Genomic DNA, 25,212 nt, shown 5'->3' with positions numbered 1-25,212 from the left:
ACAAACAGACGAATAAATGCACGTATCGCAGAACACAAGAATGCCGTCAAAAAAGAAGAAAAAACTTCCTCTCTTTTCCAACACATGAAAGAAACAGGACACGAAATTAATTTTGCAGATTCCAAATTGCTCTTTAACATGGAACATCACCACAAGAGAATAATCATGGAAGCCATCGAGATAGAGAAACACCCTCACAACATGAACAAGCGTGACGACACGTCCCGCCTGCCAGACATCTGGAAATTAGCCCTCCCCACAAAAACCGACACCAGAACCAGAGGCACACAGAACGCCGTCACCAATCAACCACACCAGACCCAAACCCAGACCCTCTCCACAGACATATTACAGACTCCATCCAGTAGCCAAACTATAGTGACACCTCCGGATGCTGCACCCCCCTGCAATCCCTACACAGATCTGGCTGGCACAAGGCACAAAACCACAGCTCGCCCCTATACACAAAGCCAAGCCAGAGCACAACTAAATGCAGCACAGCCATCTTCTCAGAAAAACTCTTCACAAGCTCAAGAGGTCAAGACACAAAAGCTTTAGCAACTAATCTACACTTAATGACCCACCCAGTGGTATTCAGAATATCACTCATGAAATCACTCAAGATATCCCTCAAGTAATTAAGGAACAAAAGAAGAAGAGGCACACTAATCTAGGAACTTCCTCTCTGCCCAGAACGTTGGAGGCTATACACCACACCCCTCAACAGTATTTATAGGAACTCAAACACCAGATTCTGCTCTGTTCCAGTAACAAGAAGCCGAAAGCACCAGCCTGAAGATGACGAGTGAGACCTCGTCGAAACGTCGCACAGACACCCCGACTCTTACACGGGAAGACACCCGAAGACACCAAAACCTGCATTCCTGTACCCGTGAAAATCTACGAAAGCATATATATATATATTCTTGTTACTGTTACTGGAAAATGGCCCAGACACCCCAACTCTTACACGGGAATACACCCGAAGACACCAAAACCTGCATTCCTGTACCCGTGAAAATCTACGAAAGCATATATATATATATTCTTGTTACTGTTACTGGAAAATGGCCCAGACACCCCAACTCTTACACGGGAATACACCTGAAGACACCAAAACCTGCATATATATATATATATATATATACACATACACATACATACACACACACACACACACACACACATACATATATACATATATACACACACACATACACACACACACACACACACACACACACAAAATATATATATATATATATATATATATATATATATATATATATATATATATATATGAATGATCTAGAATAGATCTCCAGCTTCTGCCTGGATCTGTTTCTGCAAGTGCTACAGGCAGAAGCTTTGGAGCCACCCCAGCCTTCACAGTTTTGATTTCTGCTTGCTATGTTGCCTAATGACCAACAGCATAACCCGTTCTTAGGATGGCACTCTCTCCAAGGTCCAGAAATCCCATTCCTGCCACAGAACCAAGTCTTCAGTCTGGCCTCCCTCTCCAGGAACCTAGATCTTGAAGCAGGAATCTTCCTATGGGTGGAAGATGATGGCAAACAGAGCTGAGACAGATTGGTTTGATCACACGACACAGTCCGCCCCTATTGAAGACGCACGAATAGACAGCTGCCAAATCACTCTCCAGCCTCTCAGAAAATGGAAATGCTGGGATCTGGCCTTGTGATTGGCAGTGAAAAACCCACAGCTTTGTGCCCTGATAGATATGGCAATCCTTTTATTTAAATTACACTCATACTCCCTTTTGTACCGTGTGGTTCTCAAAGCAGTTATGTCTGGCCACTGGGTGGGCAGAAACGTGGACATATTTGAAGGAAATAAAGCTCTTGATTTAATCCACTTTTTATTTCCTCATAGAAATATTTACCTTGCATTTGCAACAGAAGGGTTTGCCTTCTTTGATCTATGATTGGTTGAAATCTATGTACCACAAAGCCTTCTCATCCTCTATTTGGAAATACAGTTTTATAGTCGATTCCTCAACAGGTGAAACAACCCCTTAACTGGCAAAAGACAGACAGAATAATAGACCTTTTCTGAAACTGAGAACCAAATTCAGCTATGAATAAAAAGGTGCACTCCCTGACCAATGCTCAGATAAAAGGAGGAGGAGGAGAACAGCCACACAGGAAATGTGGCCTCTGAACACTTGGCCACTTCTCAGAATTTCTGCTATGATCTTTACAATGGAAAATGTAATAGTTTTTCATTTCCCGAAACGGTGGTGAAGCAAAGACATGGTGTCTTAACAGAACTCTTAGCTTGTTGTCTTGTGGTTTCATTTATTTATTTTTAAAAAGGAGTGACATTACACATATTATCTGAAACCATGGGGGGGGATGTAAAATAAAGATACTTGCTGTGGGAGAAAATATGCAGTCCTGGCATAGAGTAAAATCTGATAAAGGTGGTAAGGAACAGGTGGCACTGTGGTCTAAACCACTGAGCCCCTTGGACTTGCCGATCAGAAGGTCGGCGGTTCAAATCCCCGCGACGGGGTGAGCTCCCGTTGCTCAGTCCCAGCTTCTGCCAACCTAGCAGTTCGAAGCACGCCAGTGCAAGTAGATAAATAGGTACCGCTGCAACAGGAAGGTAAATGGCATTTCAGTGCACTCTGGTTTCCATCACGGTGCCCTGTTGCTCCAGAAGTGGTTTAGTCATGTTGGCCACATGACCCAGAAAACTGTCTGTGGACAAACACTGGTTCCCTCGGCCTGAAAGTAAGTTGAGCACCACGCCCCACAGTCACCTTTGACTGAACTTAACCATCCAGGGGTCCTTTACCTTTTAGCTTTACCTAATATCTGGTAAATTCCCCTTTGCCTTTGGCTACAGATTCTTCACTTATTGCATTATAATAGTATTATATTAATATAAATCAATGAAAGGGAACTCAAAGGAACTAACAAACTGGCTGCTTTTAGTCCAATACACTAGCAAAGGTTTGGATTTTAATGACAGTTGCCCATTTGGGGAATAAAACCTTACCCATAATACACAAGTTATTACTAGGGCTTTTGGCTTCCTGCTGTAAGTCAATTAAGGAGCATCCTGGCAACTGCAGACTATTCTGGGCTGTAGGCGATCTTGCAAGCTGCACAAGAAGTCAGTGGCCAACTCATTGTTCAGAATGAGATTGTTTCTTACTTCCAACACTTGGCCCCATTTTGTGCTTATATATGGAAAGCTGCTTTCATGCACATCCAATGAGATAAAGAACTGCATGCATCAGAAATAACGCCATTTCGCCTTATCATACCACAGCTGTTTACTTTAGCAGGGTCCGATACTGTAAACCTGAAAAATAAAGGAAATGATTTGTTGTTGCTTTTCCAAAAAGAAAAGAAAAGGCTCTGTCATTCAGTAAAGTAAATGATTTGTTGTTATCAGGATATTGTTTTCATTTCCACATCAAAACCTTTCCTTTCACTCCAAGCTCCTAAAAGAACTCCCCTAGCAATCCCCACCTTGGGGGAGGGCAGGTTATAAATGTGGGGGGGAAATGGTTTAAAACACTTTAAGGCTTGCTGGTTTTTTGAATATGGCCTTTAGAAGTTTCCTGCTTGGCAGGGGGTTGGACTCGATGGCCCTTGTGGTCTCTTCCAACTCTATGATTCTATGATTCTAAGTTAAGCAAAACCCAACATTATGTTTTGTCTTTTGTTGAAAACCATTCATTTTATACAATCATAGAATTAAAGAGTTGGAAGGGACGCCCGAGGGTAATCTAGTATCCAACCCCCAACGTTGCAGGAATCACAGTCTCTTCACTCTCAGCAGTGCCAAATTAGTGCCGTTTGTTTCTATTGCTTAATTGTTTGCGGTTGTTATGTCAGGCTGCCATATGTCCAAATTTTCAATTGACACCCAGAGGGAGATTTTTGAAAAATCACAGTTTTTCAGCCTTTTTGTAAAGAAAAATGCTTCTGCTGTATCCTGGTTTTTAACTGATTGAAATATGGCAACCCTAATTTATGTCTTGATACTGTTATGATTTGCATTTTAAATTCTGTGCTCCACTTTTTAAGCTGGCTTATTGCTTAGTTGTACTGTATTTTTTACTTCTAGTTGTTATTGCCAAGTTTTTACTGGAGAGTGTAAGCTGTTAAGGAGTTAACCAGGGCTATTGACTGTCTGGCTCCGAAGCTCCCTCTCCGACTGCATGGAGCCTGGATAGCCCCGTGGTTTTCCCCAGAGCTGAGGGCGATGAAACAATTGTTGAGACGGCTAGACTGCCAGTGGCGGAAAACTCATTCTGAATCAGACCGGACACAGGCTAGAGCTCAACATCGAGCCTACCAAGTGGCAATGGTGACGGTGAAGAGGGCCTTCTTCACTGCCTCTATTGCATCTGCAGAAAACAGCAGCAGGAGACTCTTTCAGGTGGTTCGCAATCTATTGGAAACACCTGCATCACTGGGACGGCAGATTCCTCAAGAGTAACTGTGCCCCTGAAGGACCAGGTGACCAGCCTGGGAGTCATTTTGGACTCACAGCTGTCCATGGAGGCGCAGGTCAATTCTGTGTCCAGGGCAGCTGTCTACCAGGTCTACCTGGTATGCAGGCTAAGACCCTACCTGCCCGCAGACTGTCTCACCAGAGTGGTGCATGCATAGGCGCCGACTCCATGGGGCCTGAGGGGGCTCGAGCCCCCTCAAAAAAAATTTTGGGGGGGGCTCAGCCCCCCCAATAATCTCGGGCGCCCTTCCAGCAGAGCGCCGCCGCCGTCCCCCGCCTCCTCCCCACCTGCTCCCTCGCCAGCCAGCCAGCCGCGCGCCCTAGTCGGAGAGCCCCGGCCGTCCCCCGCAAGATTAGGGAATCCCCGGGGGCGGGGGCTCCTGCCTCTAGCCCCAGGTTTCCCGCATATCAGCTGTTCCGGAGCTGATCAATAGGCGCAGCACGCTCTCCCCTATTCGCTCACGAGGGGGCGGCGTCACTTTATTTGCATATTCATGAGCTTATTTGCATATTCATGAGCTTATTTGCATTTCACGAGCTTTCCCGGGCCCCCCCAATATTTTTTATAAGTCCGCGTCCCTGGGTGCATGCTCTAGTTATCTCCCGCTTGGACTACTACAATGTCCTCTATGTGGGGCTACCTTTGAAGGTGACCCAGAAACTGCAATTAATGTGACAGCTAGACTGGTGACTAGGAGAGGCCGCCGGGACCACATAACACCGGTCCTGAGAGATCTCCATTGGCTCCCAGTACGTTTCCAAGCACAATTCAAAGTGTTGGTGCTGACTTTTAAAGCCCTAAACGGCCTCGGTCCTGTATACCTGGAGGAGCGTCTCCACCCCCATCGTTCAGCCCAGACACTGAGGTCCAGCACTGAGGGCCTTCTGGCAGTTCCCTCATTGTGAGAAGTGAAGTTACAGGGAACCAGGCAGAGGGCCTTCTCTGTAGTGGCGCCTGCCCTGTGGAACACCCTCCCAGCAGATGTCAAGGCAATAAACAACTGCCGTGTTTTTCGCTCTATAAGACGCACCAGACCACAAGACACACCTAGTTTTTGGAGGAGGAAAACAAGAAAAAAAAATTCTGAATCTCAGACGCCAGAACAGCAAGAGGGATCGCTGCACAGTGAAAGCAGCAATTCCTCTTGCTATTCTGGCTTCTGGGATAGCTGCGCAGCCTGCATTCGCTCCATAAGACGCCCAGAGCGCCTGGGGAAACTCAGCCAGATGGGCAGGGTATAAATAAATTATTATTATTATTATTATTATTATTATTATTCCTCAAAAAGTATACATTTCCCCATCAGCTCTGATTTGGGGGGGGGGTGACTGCAAAACCAGACTCTTCTTCATGCAATATGGTTAAATTTTACCTCAAGGTTAGATATTTGTTTGTATATTTGTTTATACGTAGGGCTGCCTCTGAAGACAGTTTGGAAACTTCATCTAGTGCAGAATTCAGCAGCCAGGTTGCTCACCGAGGCAAGATGGTTTGAGCATATTACACCAATCCTGGTCTGACTGCACTGACTGGGCTGAATTTAAAACACTGGTTTTGACCTATAAAGCCTTAAATGGCTCAGGACCACAATGCCTCAAGGACCGCCTCTTTCCATATGAGCCTACCTGGACCCTGAGATCATCTTCTGAGGCCCTCCTTCATGTGCCTCCTCCTTGAAAGGTCCGGAGGGTGGCAACACGAGAACAGGGCCTTCTCTGCAAAATGCTCTCCCTAGGGAGGTTTGCCTGGCGCCTTTATTATACATATTAAGTGTCAGGCAAAAACATTCCCCTTTAACTAGGCCTTTGGCTGATTAACATCTAATACCCTTTTAAAATGTATTGGAGAGAGGAGGTGCTATTGGGCTGCTTTTATAAAAATGTACCAGTATTTGGTGTTTTTATATTGTGATTTTAAGTTGTAACTACCCTGAGACCTGTGGCTATAGGGCGGTATACAAATGTAATAACTAAAAATAATACCAACAGACGTTACCAGATGAAATATGTAGCTTATACCCTGGCATCAGTAAAGACATCTCTTTTATTTATATTGCTAGTTCACCCTTTGTGTATGCATTGATTTCAAAGTTGGGACATTCTGACAGAAAGTTTAGGATTCCCTCTTCTTTTTATTTCTGTGCTTTATTTACATCACCAGGTCTATGCTTCGTTGCTAACATGTACATAAATCAATAAAAATCCTTTTTTTAAAAAAACAAACAACTCCAGTGATCTGTGCCCCTTTCACAGAAATTACATTAATCTGTGCACACCTGGAACTACTCACAGTTCTCCCTTGAAGGGGGATCCATCAACCCATTCCCAGGTCCACTCTTCAGAGAGTTTGGCTGTTGTGAGTCCCAACCAATAGCGGGTTTCCTTTGTCAAATTCTTTACAATTGCCTATAATGGAACAGACAAGGATGTTGCCAGGGCTTTTCTTTCAACCAGAACTTGCTGGAACTCAGTTCTGGCACCTCTCAGGTGGGCACCATTACCATTATAAGAAAACAAAGGAGGTCTTCATCGTGAGTTAAGGCACCAAGTTTTCAAGAAAAATAGCACTGGATGTTGCCATTCTGACCATTGTATTAATAGCTCATGCTCAGTTCCATCAGCTTCATTGATCCACATCCAGCTCCTCAGCCATCTTCAACTGACCCAGCTGGAAATCCTTTTAGATGAGTAAAGGAGGGGGTCCCCTACTTCTGTATGTGTGTATAAGGACATTCTGCGCAAATCTGCATGCATTTTAACTAATGTGTAATTAATATTGTAGAGTTGCGTAATTGATTTCAGCAGTGGCTAGCTAATGCAGCTTTTAGGGCAAGGCAGGATTGACAGCAAGGCTCAAGGGATTGGATTGATTGATTGATTGATTGATTGATTGCAATTTAAGTGCATTTTTTGCCACTTTTTATACACCTCATTGGAGGGTGAACCAGGAAGTCCCTGTTTTGAATTTCACCTCTGCCATAACATGAACACACTAGGTGGCCTTAAGCAAGCCAGTGTCTGAGTCTCAAGTCTTCCAACTGCACTATGGAACATAATAATATTGACCATTTAAAAAGGTTGCTATAAGGATTACAGTTGGATCATGCATGTAAAGCCCTCTGAACACTTACAAGATCTATACAAATGTTACTAAGCAAAGTTACATGTGCTGTTGAGGAATAAAGCATCCTGATGGATGGTTAGGACTTGTTGGAGCTGAAGTCCAACAACTGAAGGACCACAGGTCCCACATCCCTGGCCAGAAGTCTCACTCTCTTGTGGGCTTTGCTTCACTGGATCCCTTTTGGCTAGACTTTTCTCATAAGCTGCATATTTACCATCTCCTGCTGGTCCTGAATCACAAGCAGGGTGGAGTTCTTTCCTTTGCAGTCTTCTTGGCTCTCGGTCCAGGTTTTTCCCCCTTGAGAGATCCAGTAGCAGATGTCCCTGTGCAGTTCCCAGTCATTGGGGCATATTTTGCAGTTTGGGGCATCCTCTGGTGGTAGAGAGGGAAACCAAGAGGCAGAATATTTCTGTACACAAATGGATGCTTTTATTTCCCCCATCCTGGGAAAATCTGAGAATTTATTGCATATTGCAAAATGTCTCATTGCAAAGGGGAGCTTCATTTATTTCAGTAAATTAATGTCCTTCCCTTCTTCCCAGGAGTTTTCAGTAACATATGTAGACTCCCAAGTGGTCTCAGTTAAGCATTTCCCCCTCTTTTGAGAGGAAACTACATGGGAACCTGACTTCATGCTGCCTTTGTGATGCTGCAAGACTGCGTGAGGAGGAAATGTACCTGGGGCCAACACCCCTCTGGCCCTCCCTAAGCTATGCCACTACTGATGAACTCAGCGTGTGAAGAGGCTAAGCTGGTTGCTCTAGCCTGGCTGCATGACACTCACAAGCCAATCTTGTGCTCCTATACCAATAATTTATGAACTTTCACCACTTAGGAACTAGATTAAGTTTTACTGCCTGTGCCTTTCTGAGTGGTATATGGAAAGGAACATGAACCTGACCTTTAAAGAGTTTGTAAGGAAACCATTTCTAACATACTAAACGTGATTTTTTTTCCTATGCTGAGGGAAGACAGGACTTTTTTGGAACGCAGTTGGAAAGACATATTTTCGAGGTCTAACAGCCTTTATTTCCAGACTTTACTTTGCCCCAAACTTGGATCTGGGCACCCAGGAATTTCCCTTTCTATATACCGTATTTTTCGCCCTATAGGACGCACTTTTTCCCCTCCAAAAATGAAGGGGAAATGTGTGTGCGTCCTATGGGGTGAATGCAGGCATTCACTGAAGCCTGGAGAGCGAGAGGCGTTGGTGCGCACAGACACCTCTTGCTCTCCAGGCTTCAGGAAGCTCCACGGAACCCTCAGGAGACCAGCGCAACTTGGTGCCGGGCTCCTGAGGGTTGTGTGGAGCTGTCTGCGCTCCAGGGCTTCCCGCAGCTCCGCGCAACCCTCTGGAACCCGGCGCGAAGCCGCGCTGGGCTCCCAAGGGTTGTGCGGAGCTGCCTGCGCTCCAAGGCTTCACGCAGCTCTCTGCAAGCCTGGGGAGACCAGTGCGGCTCCCTAGGCTTGTGGATAGCAGGCTGTTCTGGGGGCTGGGTTCAGGGAAAGCTCGGGCTTCCCCCACGCCAGCCCCGTGCCTGGGGGGGGGAATAAATTTTTTTCTTTATTCCCCCCCCCAAAAAAAACTAGGTGCATCCTATGGGGCGGTACGTCCTATCGGGTGAAAAATACGGTATATCATGTTTTAACTTGCAGCAACAGTTTCAACATTCCTCAGTTCCAATTCTTCAGTATCGTCTGCCAAAGCAATCATCCCATCCTGCTTCCCAAAGGAAAGTTAAGTGGCCTCCACACCTGCTTCCTCTTCCTACCGTTGAGAGAGAGAGTGTGTGTGTGTGTGTGTGTGTGTGTGTGTGTGTGTGTGTGTAACTGTTTAAGAAACCACCCTCTGGTCTTCCATGTCCGGTGCTGCACCTAGTGAGCCCAGGGAGGGAGAGCAGGCTAGAGTTGTGCTGAACTTTACACCCTCTATCACATCTTACACCTTGTTTGCATGCTCCTTATCTGTATGTTGTGTGTTAGTTTAATAAGGCTTAGGGTTATTTAGTACATATTGTGACTGAGCTACCCCCACTGATGTTAATGGTTATGTATTATTGCTGAACTATTCCCACAGAAGTGCTGAAATGTGTATGTTTTCATTGTGTGCGCACTTAATAAATATCCCCATTTTTAAAAGCTGTGTGAGTGAGAGTTACTAGGGAAATCTGCCAAGGTACACTATTGCCAACATTGAAAGATCCTAATTCACAAGACTCCTAGAACGTGCATAAGTGAAACATTTGTCGACTGTGGAGAGTTACTAACACACATCTGGGAAAGGACTGGCCATAGGCCAGTGAAGCTAGCAGTCCTTCTGACCAGGGCATAACTAGAAGCGCACTGGCCATTACACAGAAGGCAGCACTATGTGAACATCCCATTGGTGCTATCCTGGGGTTTGTGGGTTAATGAAGCCTGCAAGGTTCTTTCCATTACAGAGATATGAAAAGACATTTGCAAACCACAGCATAATCGCTTAGGCTGAGAATTAATTTGAGCAGCCCTTCAGGGAGGATGCAGAAGTCAATACATCTGAATTCTGTGTCATGTTTTAAAAGTAAGGCTTTTAAATGGTGTTTTAATAGTAAGTCTCATTCGGAAGATGCAACTGGCTGACGTCCAGACAGTGTTTCTGGTACACATACACAAAGCATGAGTCATCCATGAGTGGCTGAGGTTACCTGTTCCACTGTGGCTTGGAGAGCTGCACATATAGCGTTTCAGCTGTAGCTTAAATTCAGAGTCAGTGGCGCTGGTGATGGTGGTGGTGTCCTCTGCTCTTTCTTTAGGCTGCAAAACTAAATACATTTTATAGTGTTGCATTGTTAAGGGTAACTGTTGGGATACAGTTTGTTTTTCTTGCACAGGAAAAGAAACATAGCCATTTTGTTTTGTTACATAGGTAAAGGTATAGGGACCCCTGACCATTAGGTCCAGTCGTGGCTGACTCTGGGGTTGTGGCGCTCATCCTGCTTTATTGGTCGAGGGAGCCGGTGTACAGCTTCCGGGTCATGTGGCCAGCATGACTAGGCCGCTTCTGGTGAACCAGAGCAGCGCACAGAAATGCCGTTTACCTTCCCACCGGAGCGGTGCCTATTTATCTACTCGCACTGGCATGCTTTTGAACTGCTGACCTTCTGATCGGCAAGTCCTAGGCTCTGTGGTTTAACCCACAGCGCCACCCGTGTCCCTGTTTTGTTACATAGCCAAATGTAATTCATGAAGGCATAGGGTACATATGTTTGGCACCTTGTGACCTGTCATCAAATGATGAAGAATCCTGCTGTTAGGACAAAACAAGCAGGGCATCAAGGAGCATTCTTAGGAATATTAAAATATTCCAGCAGGCATTTGGTTGGCCACAGTGAGAACAGAACGCTGGACTAGATGATCCAGCACCTAGCATGTTGGCCTGGCAGGTTACGGTCACAGTTGGATCTGAAACTGTAGTTTTTATTCAGCTGAATTCACTGGATTTTATTTCTGATCCTTGTAAATACGCAAAGGATCGCAGTTTGTGTGTGCACATGTTTTCTTTGCTGCTTTGTTTGTTGTTGTGTGCGTTTTTTCATATTGTTTATTATTATGCTATCTTTACGTGTATGGTTTTCGCAAATTAACCCGAACATTTTGGACAAATGGAATACAAATCCGTTTCTCAAATAAATAAATAAATAAATAAGTTTGATATGTCCACACTATTTTCTATTCACCAGCTGCTATAGTGCCTTTGACAAAAAGCAGAGTAACAGAAGCCTTCCAAGATGACTCCAGGATGGCCAACTTTTACTGGACTGTGCCAGGAAACGTTATCTGTATTCACACTCTCAGGCTGCAATCCTATTCCCACGTGGGAGCAAACGCTACTAAATTCAAGGGGGGTTGACTTGCACAGGATTGCAAACATTCTTGGAGAAACCAACATTAAGCATGCAGTTACTCACCCAAAACTATCAGCATTACTATAGCTAGAGTGAGGAGGAGAATCACAGCGCAGGCAGTTCCAAGAGCAACGCGAAGGCCCTGTGTATATTTACGGACATCTGTAAGAATTAAAAGTTGATAAAAGAACTACAGTGGTACCTCGGGTTAAGTACTTAAAACGTTCTGGAGGTCTGTTCTTAACCTGAAACTGTTCTTAACCTGAAGCACCACTTTAGCTAATGGGGCCTCCTGCTGCTGCCACACCGCCGGAGCACAATTTCTGTTCTCATCCTGAAGCAAAGTTCTTAACCCGAGGTACTATTTCTGGGTTAGTGGAGTTTGTAACCTGAAGCGTATGTAACCTGAAGCATATGTAACTTGAAGCATATGTAACCCGAGGTACCACTGTATGCTTTTTGGTGTAAACTGATGCCGGTGTGACATTATGAATTATGGGTTCTACTGCCTGCACAAACAACCTTGTTTTATATTAAGTCGGGGTTTGGGGGGGATTTACACTCAAAGTGTTTTATTTAAATATGATATCCACAATGTATGAGAAGTACAAGATTCAGTAGCTACAGGGCAGTTTTAATTCACACAAGCTTTTGTACAGTTCTAAAGGAGATCCAAAAGAGATCCTTCATTTTTGTTTTTTTGTGTGTTTTTTGTGTTTTTTAAAAAGGCTAGCAATTCAGCTAATATAGACAGAAGATCAACTTACATCAAATCAATTACTTATTTATACAGTGCATAACTAAAATATTGACTGCAGTAGACAAACACAAATTATAAAGGATAATGGATCAAACCTAAGATTCTTAGTACAGAATTCTGTTTGCAATTATGAAAACCTAATTCTCTCTGGATCGAAGCTATGACATTCTGCCATAGTATTTTTTTTACTTATTGGGTTTTATAAACAAGAATAATGTTATGCAAATAAGTATACCAAGTTTTCTCATGTCATTTGTATATCACAAAAATAGCATAATAAATGTGGGAAAATACCTACAACATATGTTTCATTATTAAAGGTAAAGGTAAAGGGACCCCTGAGACTCTTGAGAGTCCCATGGACTGCAAGAAGATCAAACCTCTCCATTCTGAAGGAAATCAGCCCTGATTGCTCACTGGAAGGACAGATCCTGAAGCTGAGGCTCCAATACTTTGGCCACCTCATGAGAAGAGAAGACTCCCTGGAAAAGACCCTGATGCTGGGAAAGATGGAGGGCACAAGGAGAAGGGGATGACAGAGGACGAGATGGTTGGACAGTGTTCTCGAAGCTACCAGCATGAGTCTGACCAAACTGCAGGAGGCAGTGGAAGACAGGAGTGCCTGGCGTGCTCTGGTCCATGGGGTCACGAAGAGTCGGACACAACTAAACGACTAAACAACAAAAAAGGGACCGCAGACCATTAGGTCCAGTCATGACTGACTCTGGGGTTGCGACGCTCATCTCGCTTTACTGGCCGAGGGAGCCGGCGTACAGCTTCCAGGTCATGTGGCCAGCATGACTAAGCCGCTTCTGGCGAACCAGAGCAGCACACAGAAATGCTGTTTACCTTCCCGTTGGAGCGGTACCTATTTATCTACTTGCACTTTTACGTGCTTTCAAACTGCTAGGTTGGCAGGAGCAGGGACTGAGCAACGGGAGCTCACCCCGTCACGGGGATTCGATCCGCCAACCTTCTGATCGGCAAGTCCTAGGCTCTGTGGTTTAACCACGTCACATGTTTCATTATTAGTGGTCAATATATAAGTTCTTGGTTCATGAATTGGTTTCCCATCACCGCCATACTCTCTCCACAGTCCTGCAGTCTCACTAGATACTTTAGCTTCCCACAAGGCAGCAGGGCAGTTTGTACAAAATTGTCTGCCCCTCAGAAACTGATGGATCTGGTGGCCTTCCACCAATGAGGCACTATTCTTGTGTCAATAACATGCTGCAGGATACATCCACAGTAAAATACCTGCCTGGAGGAGTCCTGAGGGAAAAAAATTTACAGGTATGTGGGCTTATCCACACTTACCTCCCCCGCCCCCCGCTCTCCAGGCACATTTTCACACTTTAAAGCTCCATGTCTGAGTGCAACAAGCAGCGATTCAGTTTTTCTGTGGCTCCCGGTGGAGTACAGGATCTGCTTTAAAGAGCAGGTTTTCATGGGGAAATCTCCAGGGCAAAAAAAGGAGCGCTCAGACATGGAGCTCTAAAGTGATCTCTTGTGGCAGAGCGTTCCACCAGGCCGGGGCCATGACCGAGAAGGATCCCTTCCAGTCGGGGTTCAGGCCTCATCATGGGACTGAAACTGCCTTGGTCGCACTGGTTGATGATCTCCGGCAGGCTAGGGACAAAGGTGAGAGCTGTTTCCTAGTTCTGCTGGATCTCTCAGCGGCGTTTGATACCATCGACCATAACATCCTTCTGGACCGTCTTGAGGGGCTGGGAGCTGGGGGTACTGTCATACAGTGGTTCCGCTCCTTCCTCCTGGGCCGTGTTCAGAAAGTGGTGGTGGGGGATGAGTGTTCAGACCCCTGGGCTCTCACTTGTGGGGTGCCTCAGGGTTCTGTCCTCTCCCCCATGCTTTTCAACATCTACATGCGGCCGCTGGGAGAGATCATCAGGGGGTTTGAGCTGGGTGTTCATCAGTATGCAGATGATACCCAGCTCTACCTCTCTTTTAAATCAGAACCAGTGAAGGCGGTGAAGGTCCTGTGTGAGTGTCTGGAGGCAGTTGGAGGATGGATGGCGGCTAACAGATTGAGGTTGAATCCTGACAAGACAGAAGTACTGTTTTTGGGAGACAGGAGGCGGGCAGGTGTGGAGGATTCCCTGGTCCTGAATGGGGTAACTGTGCCCCTGAAGGACCAGGTGTGCAGCCTGGGAGTCATTTTGGACTCACAGCTGTCCATGGAAGCGCAGGTCAAATCTGTGTCCAGGGCAGCTGTTTACCAGCTCCATCTGGTACGTAGGCTGAGACCCTATCTGCCTGCGGACTGTCTCGCCAGAGTGGTGCATGCTCTGGTTATCTCCCGCTTGGACTACTGCAATGCACTCTACGTGGGGCTACCTTTGAAGGTGACTCGGAAACTACAACTAATCCAGAATGCGGCAGCTACACTGGTGACTGGGGGCGGCCGCCGGGATCATATAACATCGGTCTTGAAAGACCTACATTGGCTCCCAGTACGTTTCCAAGCACAATTCAAAGTGTTGGTGTTGACCTTTAAAGCCCTAAACGGCCTCGGTCCAGTACACCTGAAGGAGCGTCTCCACCCCCATCATTCTGCCCAGACGCTGAGGTCCAGCGCCGAGGGCCTTCTGGCGGTTCCCTCATCGCGAGAAGCAAAGGTACAGGGAACCAGGCAGAGGGCCTTCTCAGTAGTGGCGCCCGCCCTGTGGAATGCCCTTCCAGCAGATGTCAAAGCGATAAACAACTACCTGACATTCAGAAGACATCTTAAGGCAGCCCTGTTCAGGGAAATTTTTAACGTGTGATATTTTACTGTATTTTTGGTTTTTATGGAAGCCGCCCAGAGTGGCTGGGGAGGCCCAGCCAGATGGGCGGGGTATAAATAATAAATTATTATTATTATTATTATTATTATTATTATTATTGGCCCTGGTCAAGGCCAGCCTAATCTTTCTGTGGCCTGGGACCTCCAGGGTGTTATTTGCAGACCGTAAGGTCCTCCGCAGGGCATACCGAGAGAGGCAGTCCCGTAGGTACGAGAGTCCTAGGCCATATAGGGCTTTAAATGTTAAAACCAGCACCTTAAACCTGATCCTGTACTCCACCGGGAGCCAGTGCAGCTGGTATAGCACTGGGTGAATGTGATCCTATGGTAAGGACCCCGTAAGGAGTCTCACCACAGCATTCTGCACCCGCTGGAGTTTCTGGGTCAGCTTCAAGGGCAGCCCCACCTAGAGTGAGTTAAATGATATGTAATGAATTGAAAAAGATGTTTAAAATAATATTTGTTTTTTAAAAAAAAGCAGAAGCTTTTCTTTTGGGAATTATAGGGACAGAACTACCCAAACTGTATAGAAATTTATTCATGTATGTGACTACAGTGGCAAGAATGTGATTTGCCCAAAAATGGAAAGAAGAAGTCCCGATGAAAGCAAAAGATATACAAAAACTTACAGGATACGCAGAAACAGGAAAACTTACCGGAAATATAAGAAATCAAGATAACAAACTTTTTTTGAAAAAAAGAATGGAAATGGTTTATTGAATATTTACAAACTGTAAACAGATAAGAACACTGGCAGGATTATTTTAATGACCTGCAGTTTTATACGAGTAAGCACTTAAAGTAGACGAATAAATGATTAAGTTAAGTTAATTTGGAATATGCAGAAAATACTAAAAATAATAATAATTAAGGAATCGCAGAAAGAAGGAAGTCGAGTTTCAAAATATTAAAATGATTGTAAAAGTATTGAAATGTATAAAATTGAGGATCATAAATAATTTTTTTTTTAATGAACTGGATCGTTCTGCAGGCAAAGCTTTCATTCCCTCACTGAGCCCTTTCCTAAATACATGAAGGAAAATAATACTTTCATTAGCCTCTCTTGCTTCCAATTATTTTTATTAGGTGGCTTCATAGAATTATGCAAAGGAGAGGAAAAAAACAAACCCCTTTCTAGTCTCTCCATACTGTTCATGTAGTGGAATTTGCTGCCAAGGAGTGTGGTGGAGTCTCCTACTTTGGAGGTCTTTAAGCAGAGGCTTGACAACCATATGTCAGGAGTGCTCTGATGGTGTTTCCTGCTTGGCAGGGGGTTGGACTCGATGGCCCTTGTGGTCTCTTCCAACTCTATGATTCTATGATTCTATGATTCTATTGTAAACCTCTAGCATGTCCACCCTTTGTAGTTAATTTAAATTTTCTAAAATAAAAGAAGGATGCATCAGTCTGAAGACTATCCAGGTGACTACATTGGGCAGCAAGGAAAAAGGGATTTAGCAGAGACCCAGGAAACAGAACCTGAGGACTTCAGATTCTGTAACTCCCCTGCAGATTAATTACCCTGCACAAAAGAAAATACATGAATAAGTGAGTCACTTACTGCAGTTCCTGCCAGCACGAGGCATTGGAATCCTTGAACAGGAAGGCATTTCCCGAATGTTTAGGTCTGCATATGCTATTTCCCCAGCCATGTGCAGAGAAAGCTGAACGTGAAATGAAGGAAGGAAGCTGAGCGACAGCAACAGGAGCTGCAGAGGCGAATGTTCGACTCCAAGCGACAGCAACTAGCACGCTCAGCATCACAGGGTCCAAGTGGTCTCTGTCAAAGTTTTTTTTTAGACTTCCTTTTCTCATAAGAATCAATTGGTTGAGACCAGTGAGTGCATCTCTGTTTAAATTACAACTGCACCAGCGTACTTGGCCACTGACTCCACCCTATTCTGCAGGTGCCTGCACAGAGTTGCTTCTTTGCCAGAAACTGCACTTGCTGGCATCCTGTGACCCCTTTAGGTTTGGGGATTGGGGATTTGGCACCTGGTATTCTTGAGGACTAGTAACCCACTTTTATTTGATTAACCTGGTGCCTTTTAACTGATTGATTCAATCTACAATACATTTGTTCCTTGTTTTATAGGTGTCTTTTGAGATCTTGAATTTTCGAGTTAAATGTTGACACCCAGTCTTAGAATGGAACACCTTTCGTTGCTGGGACTTAGCAGTAGCAACATTGCTTCAGAAGGTCTTCCCTGGGGAATATAAGAAAAGCTCTCCGATCAATGGTCTCTCAAGATCAGGGTCAATGAGACAGTTTTGTAGGAATTAAAACCTAGGTGAAATCCAAATGGGAATCCCCTTTATTGATAGCCTCTATATACTCTCTCTGTTTGCAAGAGAGCAAGGTACCCGGCTTTGCCAGTTGGAAAAATATAGCTAGGTATGAAGCACAAATTCAGCACCCAGCAGCACAATAGGAGAACAGGTGCACCTATTAAATCAGTACAGCAACCAAGAAGAGCTCTGCTGGACCAAAACAAAGACCTATCTCCTCTAGCATCCTGTTCCTCAGAGTGACTGAGCTGTGGGTAGCTGTGATCTACTTCTGTGGAAAGGGCACATCAACAGAGACTTGCCCGTGCTTTCCACAGGTCGCATTTGGCCAAAATGTCCAAAAAGGCATCTGCTCAAATCTGGTATGCTATAGGGTTTATCTCAAGAACATTGCTCCACTTGTTCCTCTGGGAATATGTTTCACCTCTACGCCAGATTCCTGTCAGCAGCCCTCTTCTTCCAAGGTGGTCCCTTCAGAGACTCCATTTTCCAGTCCTGTCTTCTCAAGGGTGAATTCCAAATCTCGGGAACATGTAGCCCTTCCTAGAATCACCCCAGGGATCCAGAAAAGGCTTTTACCAAAGTGGGCAGAGATATTTTGCTTCATTGCCTTTAACCAAAGCAGGCTTATGTCCAGGGTTCATTTGTCTCCCCAGTGAACAGGGGACTAGGTAAACATATACTGCTGGCATTCCTTTCTGGCTATGCACAGTGGGGCTTAAGGGGACACTAGCAGGGGAGCAAGAAACAAAACCCTCCCCACCCCTGATCTCTGTGGAAAAGCCTTCTTAGGTACACAGCCTGTTCCCTGCATCTCCCCTGGGCATCTCTTCCATCACTCTGAGGTTTCTTACACCCATTCCATCTCTTCCACCCTCCATTTTGCTTGAGCCACAGCAACTGGACTCCCCCCCTACCATCAGGCATATGACTGAGACTGCTCCAACCTTCTTTTCTTATAGGTAGAGCTGGATTAACACAGTTAGAGGACTTTAAAGCACTTGAAAGATTTGGGTGCCCCCATATATATCCAACTCAAAATATAATCACAAGTAAGCCGTAAAATTATTTTTTATTTTTCAAAATGAAACAAAGCTTACAGCAAGATGGGAAACCATGTTTATTTTTGTATACTTCCACTTTATCTATATTTGAATTTTTTTCTCCTCCTTTTTTCTAATTGTAGAATCTATGATCAGATCCTCAAAACTAATCTTACGTAATACATCTGCTTCTGGCAACGGGAAATTTCTGTAGTGTTCCCCTTTTCCCCTTTATGCCCTAAGCATGTGCTTAGTTTGCTTAATGGTTAATCCAAGCCTGGGTGGGGCCTCCAGGAAACGTCCACAGGTGGTCTCTTCAGGATCCATTGCATGGTTGGTGTGGATTGAGGCCTACTTAAAAGGCCAAGCACTGGCAAAGGACTGGTAAACCCCGAGAGCCTATCACAGAAGCTGGCAACCATAGATGAGCCATCCATTCCATATTAAAGACACAATTTCTGGCAGAATACAGATGGCCGAAACATGATGGCACTAGTGGACACTTCCTCTGGCTATGAGGAGCCACTGGACAATGCCAGGTGAAATGAAAGGAATTGGACCACATTTTGCTTAGGATGCACAAGAATGTATGCCAAAAACACAAGAACTGCCAGTCTGTGTCAGTATAATGAACTCTTCAGTCACCAGCCAGATGCCCCCAAGAAAACTCACAAGTAGGAAATAATGCGGATAAGCATCCCCTCTGAGTGTCCTCAGAAAACAAAGTTGTACACCTGCCTCTGAATGGGGTGGTCCAGCCCCTAGCTGCCCTGTTTAGTAGGTGTCAATATGCCTGTGCTCTTTGAACTAAGGATAGTCCGCTTTGAAAGCCGCTTAGGCTTGCAGCCATCGTAACATCCTATAGCAACGATCACGTGACAACTTCCTGTGGCAAGCCACCAGAGCAGAGTTGCACGTTCTCATTGCATTCAGCCTGCACCAAGCAAACTTTTGTATAGGTATCTGCTTTAAAGGCTGGTGAGGGGGCGTTTTCCGTAGGAGGCATGAACGAAAAGGTTACTGTTAAAGTCTGAAGTGGGGGCATTGTAGTGCTCAAGGAAATGACATGTGGCTGCACAATAAAGCCAGTGACTTGGGGATAGGTCTTAAAGATCCAAATATATTTCTGTGCCCTATCTATTTGGGGAGGGAGGTAAAGGACCCCTGGATGGTTAAGTCCAGTCAAAGGCGACTATGGGGTGTGGCGCTCATCTCGCTTTCAGGCCGAGGGAGGCGGTGTTTGTCCACAGATAGCTTTCTGGATCATGTGGCCAGCATGACTAAACCACAACAGAACACTGTGATGGAAACCAGAGCCCATGCAAATGCTGTTTACCTTCCCGCCACAGTGGTACCTATTTATCTACTTGTACTGGTGTGCTTTCGAACTGCTGGGTTGGCAGAAACTGGGACAGAGCAACGGGAGCTCACCAACATCGCGGGGGTTCGAACCGCCAACCTTCCGATCAGCAAGCCAAAGAGGCTCAGTGGTTTAGACCACAGCCTCACCTGCTCCCTTCCAAACAAGAACAAAGAACAACCCAGATGGAACTTGGATCCACAATCCCCAGCTCTGGTGGCTGATCCATTAGGCCACTGGGTCTCCTCATATATGGGTGCTCCCATCCCTGAATAAATTATACTTTGCTAAACTTTAAAAGGTCCCAAATCCATTTTTGAGAGCAATGTTGTTGTCCTTATTCCACCAACATTCTGAGATCTTGGGCAAAGCACAGCAGTACAGAGGAGGGATATGACTTGCTTGTGGCTGGTTGGCCCCTAGATGGCACTTATGTAGCTAACCTACCGAAAAACACGACATAATTGGCTGCAAATAATCGAGATGCAGACTTCTAGCAAAGCTCTAAAAAGAAGGGTCTACACGCAGGGATCTGACTTTCGAGCGCTACTACAACCATGATTGCCCCAAATTGAAGGATGTCGTAACAATTCTGCATCAAGCCCTTTTATCCCAAATCTCTGAACCACTGGTAAATTTCTGAGAGGTATTGTAAGGTGATCTAGTATGAAACAGTAGTAGATAGATGCCAACTTTGCTGCCACATACACCCGGACAACACCATTACTGGCCCCAACAACATCACACATACCATCTCGGGACTATTTAATTGCTCATCGTCTAACATTGTGTATGCCATCAAATGCCAACAGTGTCCTTCAGCTCTCTATATTGGACAAACAGGCCAAACCTTACGCCAAAGAATAAACGGACATAAATCTGACATCAAGAATCACAAAACAGAGAAACCAGTAGGAGAACACTTCAATCTCCCAGGACATTCTATACAAGATCTCAAAGTAGCTGTTTTACTACAAAGGAATTTCAGAAATAGACTGGAAAGAGAAGCTGCTGAATTACAACTCATTACCAAACTTAAAACCATGGAAAGACCTGGGCTGAACAAAGATATTGGATTCTTATCTCACTATACATGACTAAACCATTTCTCACCTTCTCACCCCTTGCCTTTTCCTGTAAGACCTATTACAGTCGTTAAGAGTCGTCAACAGGCTGTCTCAGCTATCTGCCTATCTCCCATTCCCACCACCCTTCTGAGTAACACCCCTCCCCACCTTCTCACTATATAGAAGGATCTGGCAACTTCTGTTTCAGTGTATCTGAAGAAGTGTGCATGCACACAAAAGCTCATACCAAGAACTAACTTAGTTGGTCTTTAAGGTGCTACTGGAATGAATTTTTTTTATTTTTAGTATGAAACAGTAAGAGAGAGAGAGAGAGAGAGAGAGGATGCTTAAACTAGGATACCATTGGAGTATTACCCCAGTGAGGTTATGTCATGTGAATCCAACCCAGTGAGTATGCTATGATGGGAAGGGTGTGATTGGCACAATGTTTTACACGTGTTCTTGTTCTGTGGTGCAGACACAGGTGGTTGCAACCATTGTTAACCAGACGGCATGTTATGCAGAGACTTAATCTTGTGTCTCACAGCCACTGCCTGACTAGAAAGAGCTCTTCCTTGCATGTGCCACCATCCATGCAGTTCTCATTGCAGAGATGAGGGTGCAAAGTTTGGTCTCTTATCTTAGCTGACAAGCAAAAACTTAAGATAAAGAGGGATGAAAGCAGGTGGAACAGGTTTGCAGGTACATACGGTATGTGGAAGAAATTCTTCTCTTACGTGGCCAGTTCGGTATAATACAACAGCCACAGTGTTTTGGTTACATTACTGAGACGTCTCCCTGGTTAAGCAGCTCCTGGCAGGCATTCCTAAGTGGATGTATTTAAGGTGCTTGTGAATTTTCTTGTCCAACATGTCAAACTCTAGTGCACTGTGTTGTTACGGTTGTGTTAAAGTTCTTTTGTTTAATTATTTATTGAATGATGTTATGCAGATGATAGATGATAGATAGATAGATAGATAGATGATAGATGATAGATAGATAGATAGATAGATAGATAGATAGATAGATAGATAGATAGATGATAGATAGATGATAGATAGATAGATAGATGATAGATAGATAGATAGATGATCGATAGAGATAGATGATAGATAGATAGATAGATAGATAGATAGATAGATAGATAGATAGATGATAGATAGATAGATGATAGATAGATAGAGAGATGATAGACAGATAGATGATAGATGATAGATAGATAGATAGATGATAGATAGATAGATAGATAGATAGATAGATAGATAGATAGATAGATAGATAGATGATAGAGATAGATAGATAGATAGATAGATAGATAGATAGATAGATGATAGATAGATAGATAGATAGATAGATAGATAGATAGATAGATAGATAGATGATAGATAGATATAGATAGATAGATAGATAGATAGATAGATAGATAGATAGATAGATAGATAGATGATAGATAGATAGATGATAGATAGATAGATAGATAGATAGAGAGATAGATAGATGATAGATAGAGATAGATAGATAGATAGATAGATGATAGATAGATAGATAGATAGATAGATAGATAGATAGATAGATGATAGATAGATAGATAGATAGATAGATAGAGATAGATAGGTAGATGATAGATGATAGATGATAGATAGATAGATAGATAGATAGATAGATAGATAGATAGATAGATACAAAGAATATATAATATATATGACTGTCAGCCCCAGGCTTGGGTCTCCTATTAGTTCCTGGGGTCCATGATAGGAAAGCAAGTGGGTTTATTTTCTTTTTGTTGGCTCCTTCCATACAGCCCACATCACCACATCCCTTTGTATACCTGAGATAATTAACTGGCAGCCTCCCACCTTGCAGCCAGTGGTATGAGTTGACCTGGAAAACATTCTACGCAAATTAGGTTATTTGCACGGGATAATGTACATAGGAATATGTTCTGATGCCCTAGATCAGGGCTCAGCAAACTTTTTCAGCAGGGACCGGTCCACTGTCCCTCAGACATTGTGGGGGGCCAGACTATGTTGGGGGGGGAATGAATGAATCCTATGCCCCACAAGTAACCCAGAGATGCATTTTAAATAATAGCACACATTCTACTCATGTAAAAAGACACTGATTCCTAGATTGTCCACAGGCTAGATTTAGAAGGTGATTGGGCCGGATCTGCCAAATGCAATATTTGCCCTTTGGCATCCGCTCCTTGTCACCAGTGAAGATGTGACATGGAAAATTCTCCAGACCACATTATGGCATATGGGAGGACGCCTCTTTCCCATTCACCCCTGCCCTGCAAGTGGAGCTTCCCTGAAAACTGTTTGGGAAACTACAGAATGCAGCAGCCAGATTGCTGGTGGGGATGGCTGTGAGAAGGAGCATGAAGCAGCCACACGGCTTGTCTATTAGTGTCTGTGGCAATCACACAGGGTCCCCAGACGTTTAACGGTCTCTCCTTCTGCCTTTTATATTTGCACATTGCAACAGCCTGTGAGGCAGGCTAGGCTAAGCTAATGGATGTACATGGCACAGCAGCTCTTGTCAATAGATGCAGGGGGCCTAATCCAACACCTTTTTAGAATATGGCTCTTTTGAGGGGATGGTTATTGGGTTATTGTTTTTGGTTTGATTTTATATGTTGTGGTCTTGTTTGTGAACCGCCCTGAGACCTCCAGGTATAGGGCAGTGTATAAATTGATTAAATAATAAACAATAAACAATAAACAATAAATAATAAATAATAAACAAACAATAAACAATAAATAAATAATAAACAATAAATAATAAACAATAAATAATAAATAATAATCCACCTACGTTGTACCAAGCCCACAAAATCCTGTTGCAGTTTCCATCCAGCATCTCCTACCTAGAATCTGGCAACTAGAGAAAGCTACCTATTGTTAGCAACTCTGAATGGCTTGCTAAAGTGGTCAACAAGCCTCCTGTTCTAGCATTTTGCCACAGGACAGCTTGACTTCACATCCTGCAGTTTAATTTATATATTTTTTGATAATAATTTTTATTAGTTTTCAGTTACAGTCTGGAGTAATAACCTCATTATAACAACACCAATTGATAATACAATTATTAATACCAATAGTTCAAATACTGAATTATATAATTTAGATATGGCGGTGCTAGAATTGATGGCTTCATTATTTGCATTATTTCTGCATTTCTTTCATACTGCATCACGGTGTGGTATGCTGGTTTGACATCAACCGATAGGAAGTGCCTACAGAGGGTGGTGAATACAGCAAAAGATATTATGGGCTGTCCCGTGAATCTGCTGGGTGACATAGCAAAAGAACTTTGCCTCAGGAGAATGGGGAAAATTCCCAGGGATGATTCACACCCTGGCCGGCACTTTCTTGATCTCCTGCCCTTGGGCAGAAGATATAGAAGCAAGATCAGTCACACCAACAGGGTAAAGAACAGCTTCCATCCATGGGCTGTTAGGCTGCTGAATGCAAAGATCACAACAGGGCAACTGACTTTTGGGTTTGGGGTGTGTGTGTCATAAACGAGGTAATTAAGACTAAGAGAGCTGAGTGTACAAATGTATACAAGTTGTAATGTGACAATAAAGTATTTCAGTTTCAATATTAGTTTCCATTACATTCTGATCATCATAATAATCCCTTGTATAAACCACTGCAATATTAATAACTTTTATTCGTGTTGACACATTAAACGAGTTATAAAAGTACAAGTGAGGAACTCAAACTATACCCTTGTTCTTGTTGTAATTGCAGAGTCCTGTGCACAACGGAATGATGAGCAGTACGTGCCACATGCTTAATGTTGCTTTATTTTCAGTTCAATGTTGAGAAATTACAAACATGCATCTTGCCTCTGCGGGAGCAGAGAAGCAACCATCCTTCTCCTTGGAACGAAGAACACCGAGAGAGCAGTGAAAAACAGGAAACCAGTGTACGTCACATCCAGTTTCCCATTCCCGTGGGAAAACCCAACAGTGCTCTGACTGTGGAATGTAAACATTGTCTTGTGACAAGCATTTCGCTGCACAGTGAAGAGAGCAGAAACCAACATCCTCCCCCTTTCTGTGAACATCACTGGGCAGCGTGTTCGTACAATATCAGTACAAACCCAACTTCTGTACATAGGTACAGTGTTGATCCCTTGATACAATCTTGGACAATACATCAGCAGGAATTTCATTACCTGGCATATAGGACACCGTTACGAGTCCCTTCTGAATATATTCCCTAGCATGTTGCACCTTCAATTGCAAGTGCTTCGTGCTTTGCTTACAACCTTCCGAATTTAGCAAAGCCAAACATGCTTTGTTGTCCTGGTAAACCTGGATTGGACATTTGACAGGAATTTTCATGTCTTTGCACAATTGTAACAACCATTCACAA

At 44.1% G+C, this 25,212-nt stretch overlaps 1 protein-coding gene across 2 annotated transcripts; it reads right to left on the bottom strand.

The window, feature by feature from the left end:
* Positions 1-1,379: 1,379 nt before the first annotated feature.
* Positions 1,380-16,769, bottom strand: LOC309525217 (killer cell lectin-like receptor subfamily B member 1B allele A). Of its 2 annotated transcripts, none has more exons than XM_082210737.1 (6): positions 16,627-16,769; positions 11,566-11,664; positions 10,303-10,419; positions 7,833-7,990; positions 6,771-6,900; positions 1,380-3,333 (listed from the first exon to the last, which is right to left on the bottom strand). In XM_082210737.1, exons 1-5 carry the CDS (start codon positions 16,715-16,717, stop codon positions 6,781-6,783), a joined length of 585 nt encoding a protein of 194 aa, XP_082066863.1. In that variant the 5' UTR covers positions 16,718-16,769; the 3' UTR covers positions 1,380-3,333; positions 6,771-6,780. The 2 variants fall into 2 exon arrangements, with proteins under 2 accessions (XP_082066863.1, XP_082066862.1); XM_082210736.1 differs by having other exon boundaries at positions 6,785-6,900.
* Positions 16,770-25,212: the final 8,443 nt, after the last annotated feature.

The sequence above is a fragment of the Podarcis vaucheri genome, assembly GCF_965113315.1.
Source record: "Podarcis vaucheri genome assembly, chromosome: 2".
In the NCBI taxonomy this organism is placed as follows: Eukaryota; Metazoa; Chordata; class Lepidosauria; order Squamata; family Lacertidae; genus Podarcis; species Podarcis vaucheri.
This window is presented reverse-complemented; position numbering and strand designations above follow the sequence as displayed.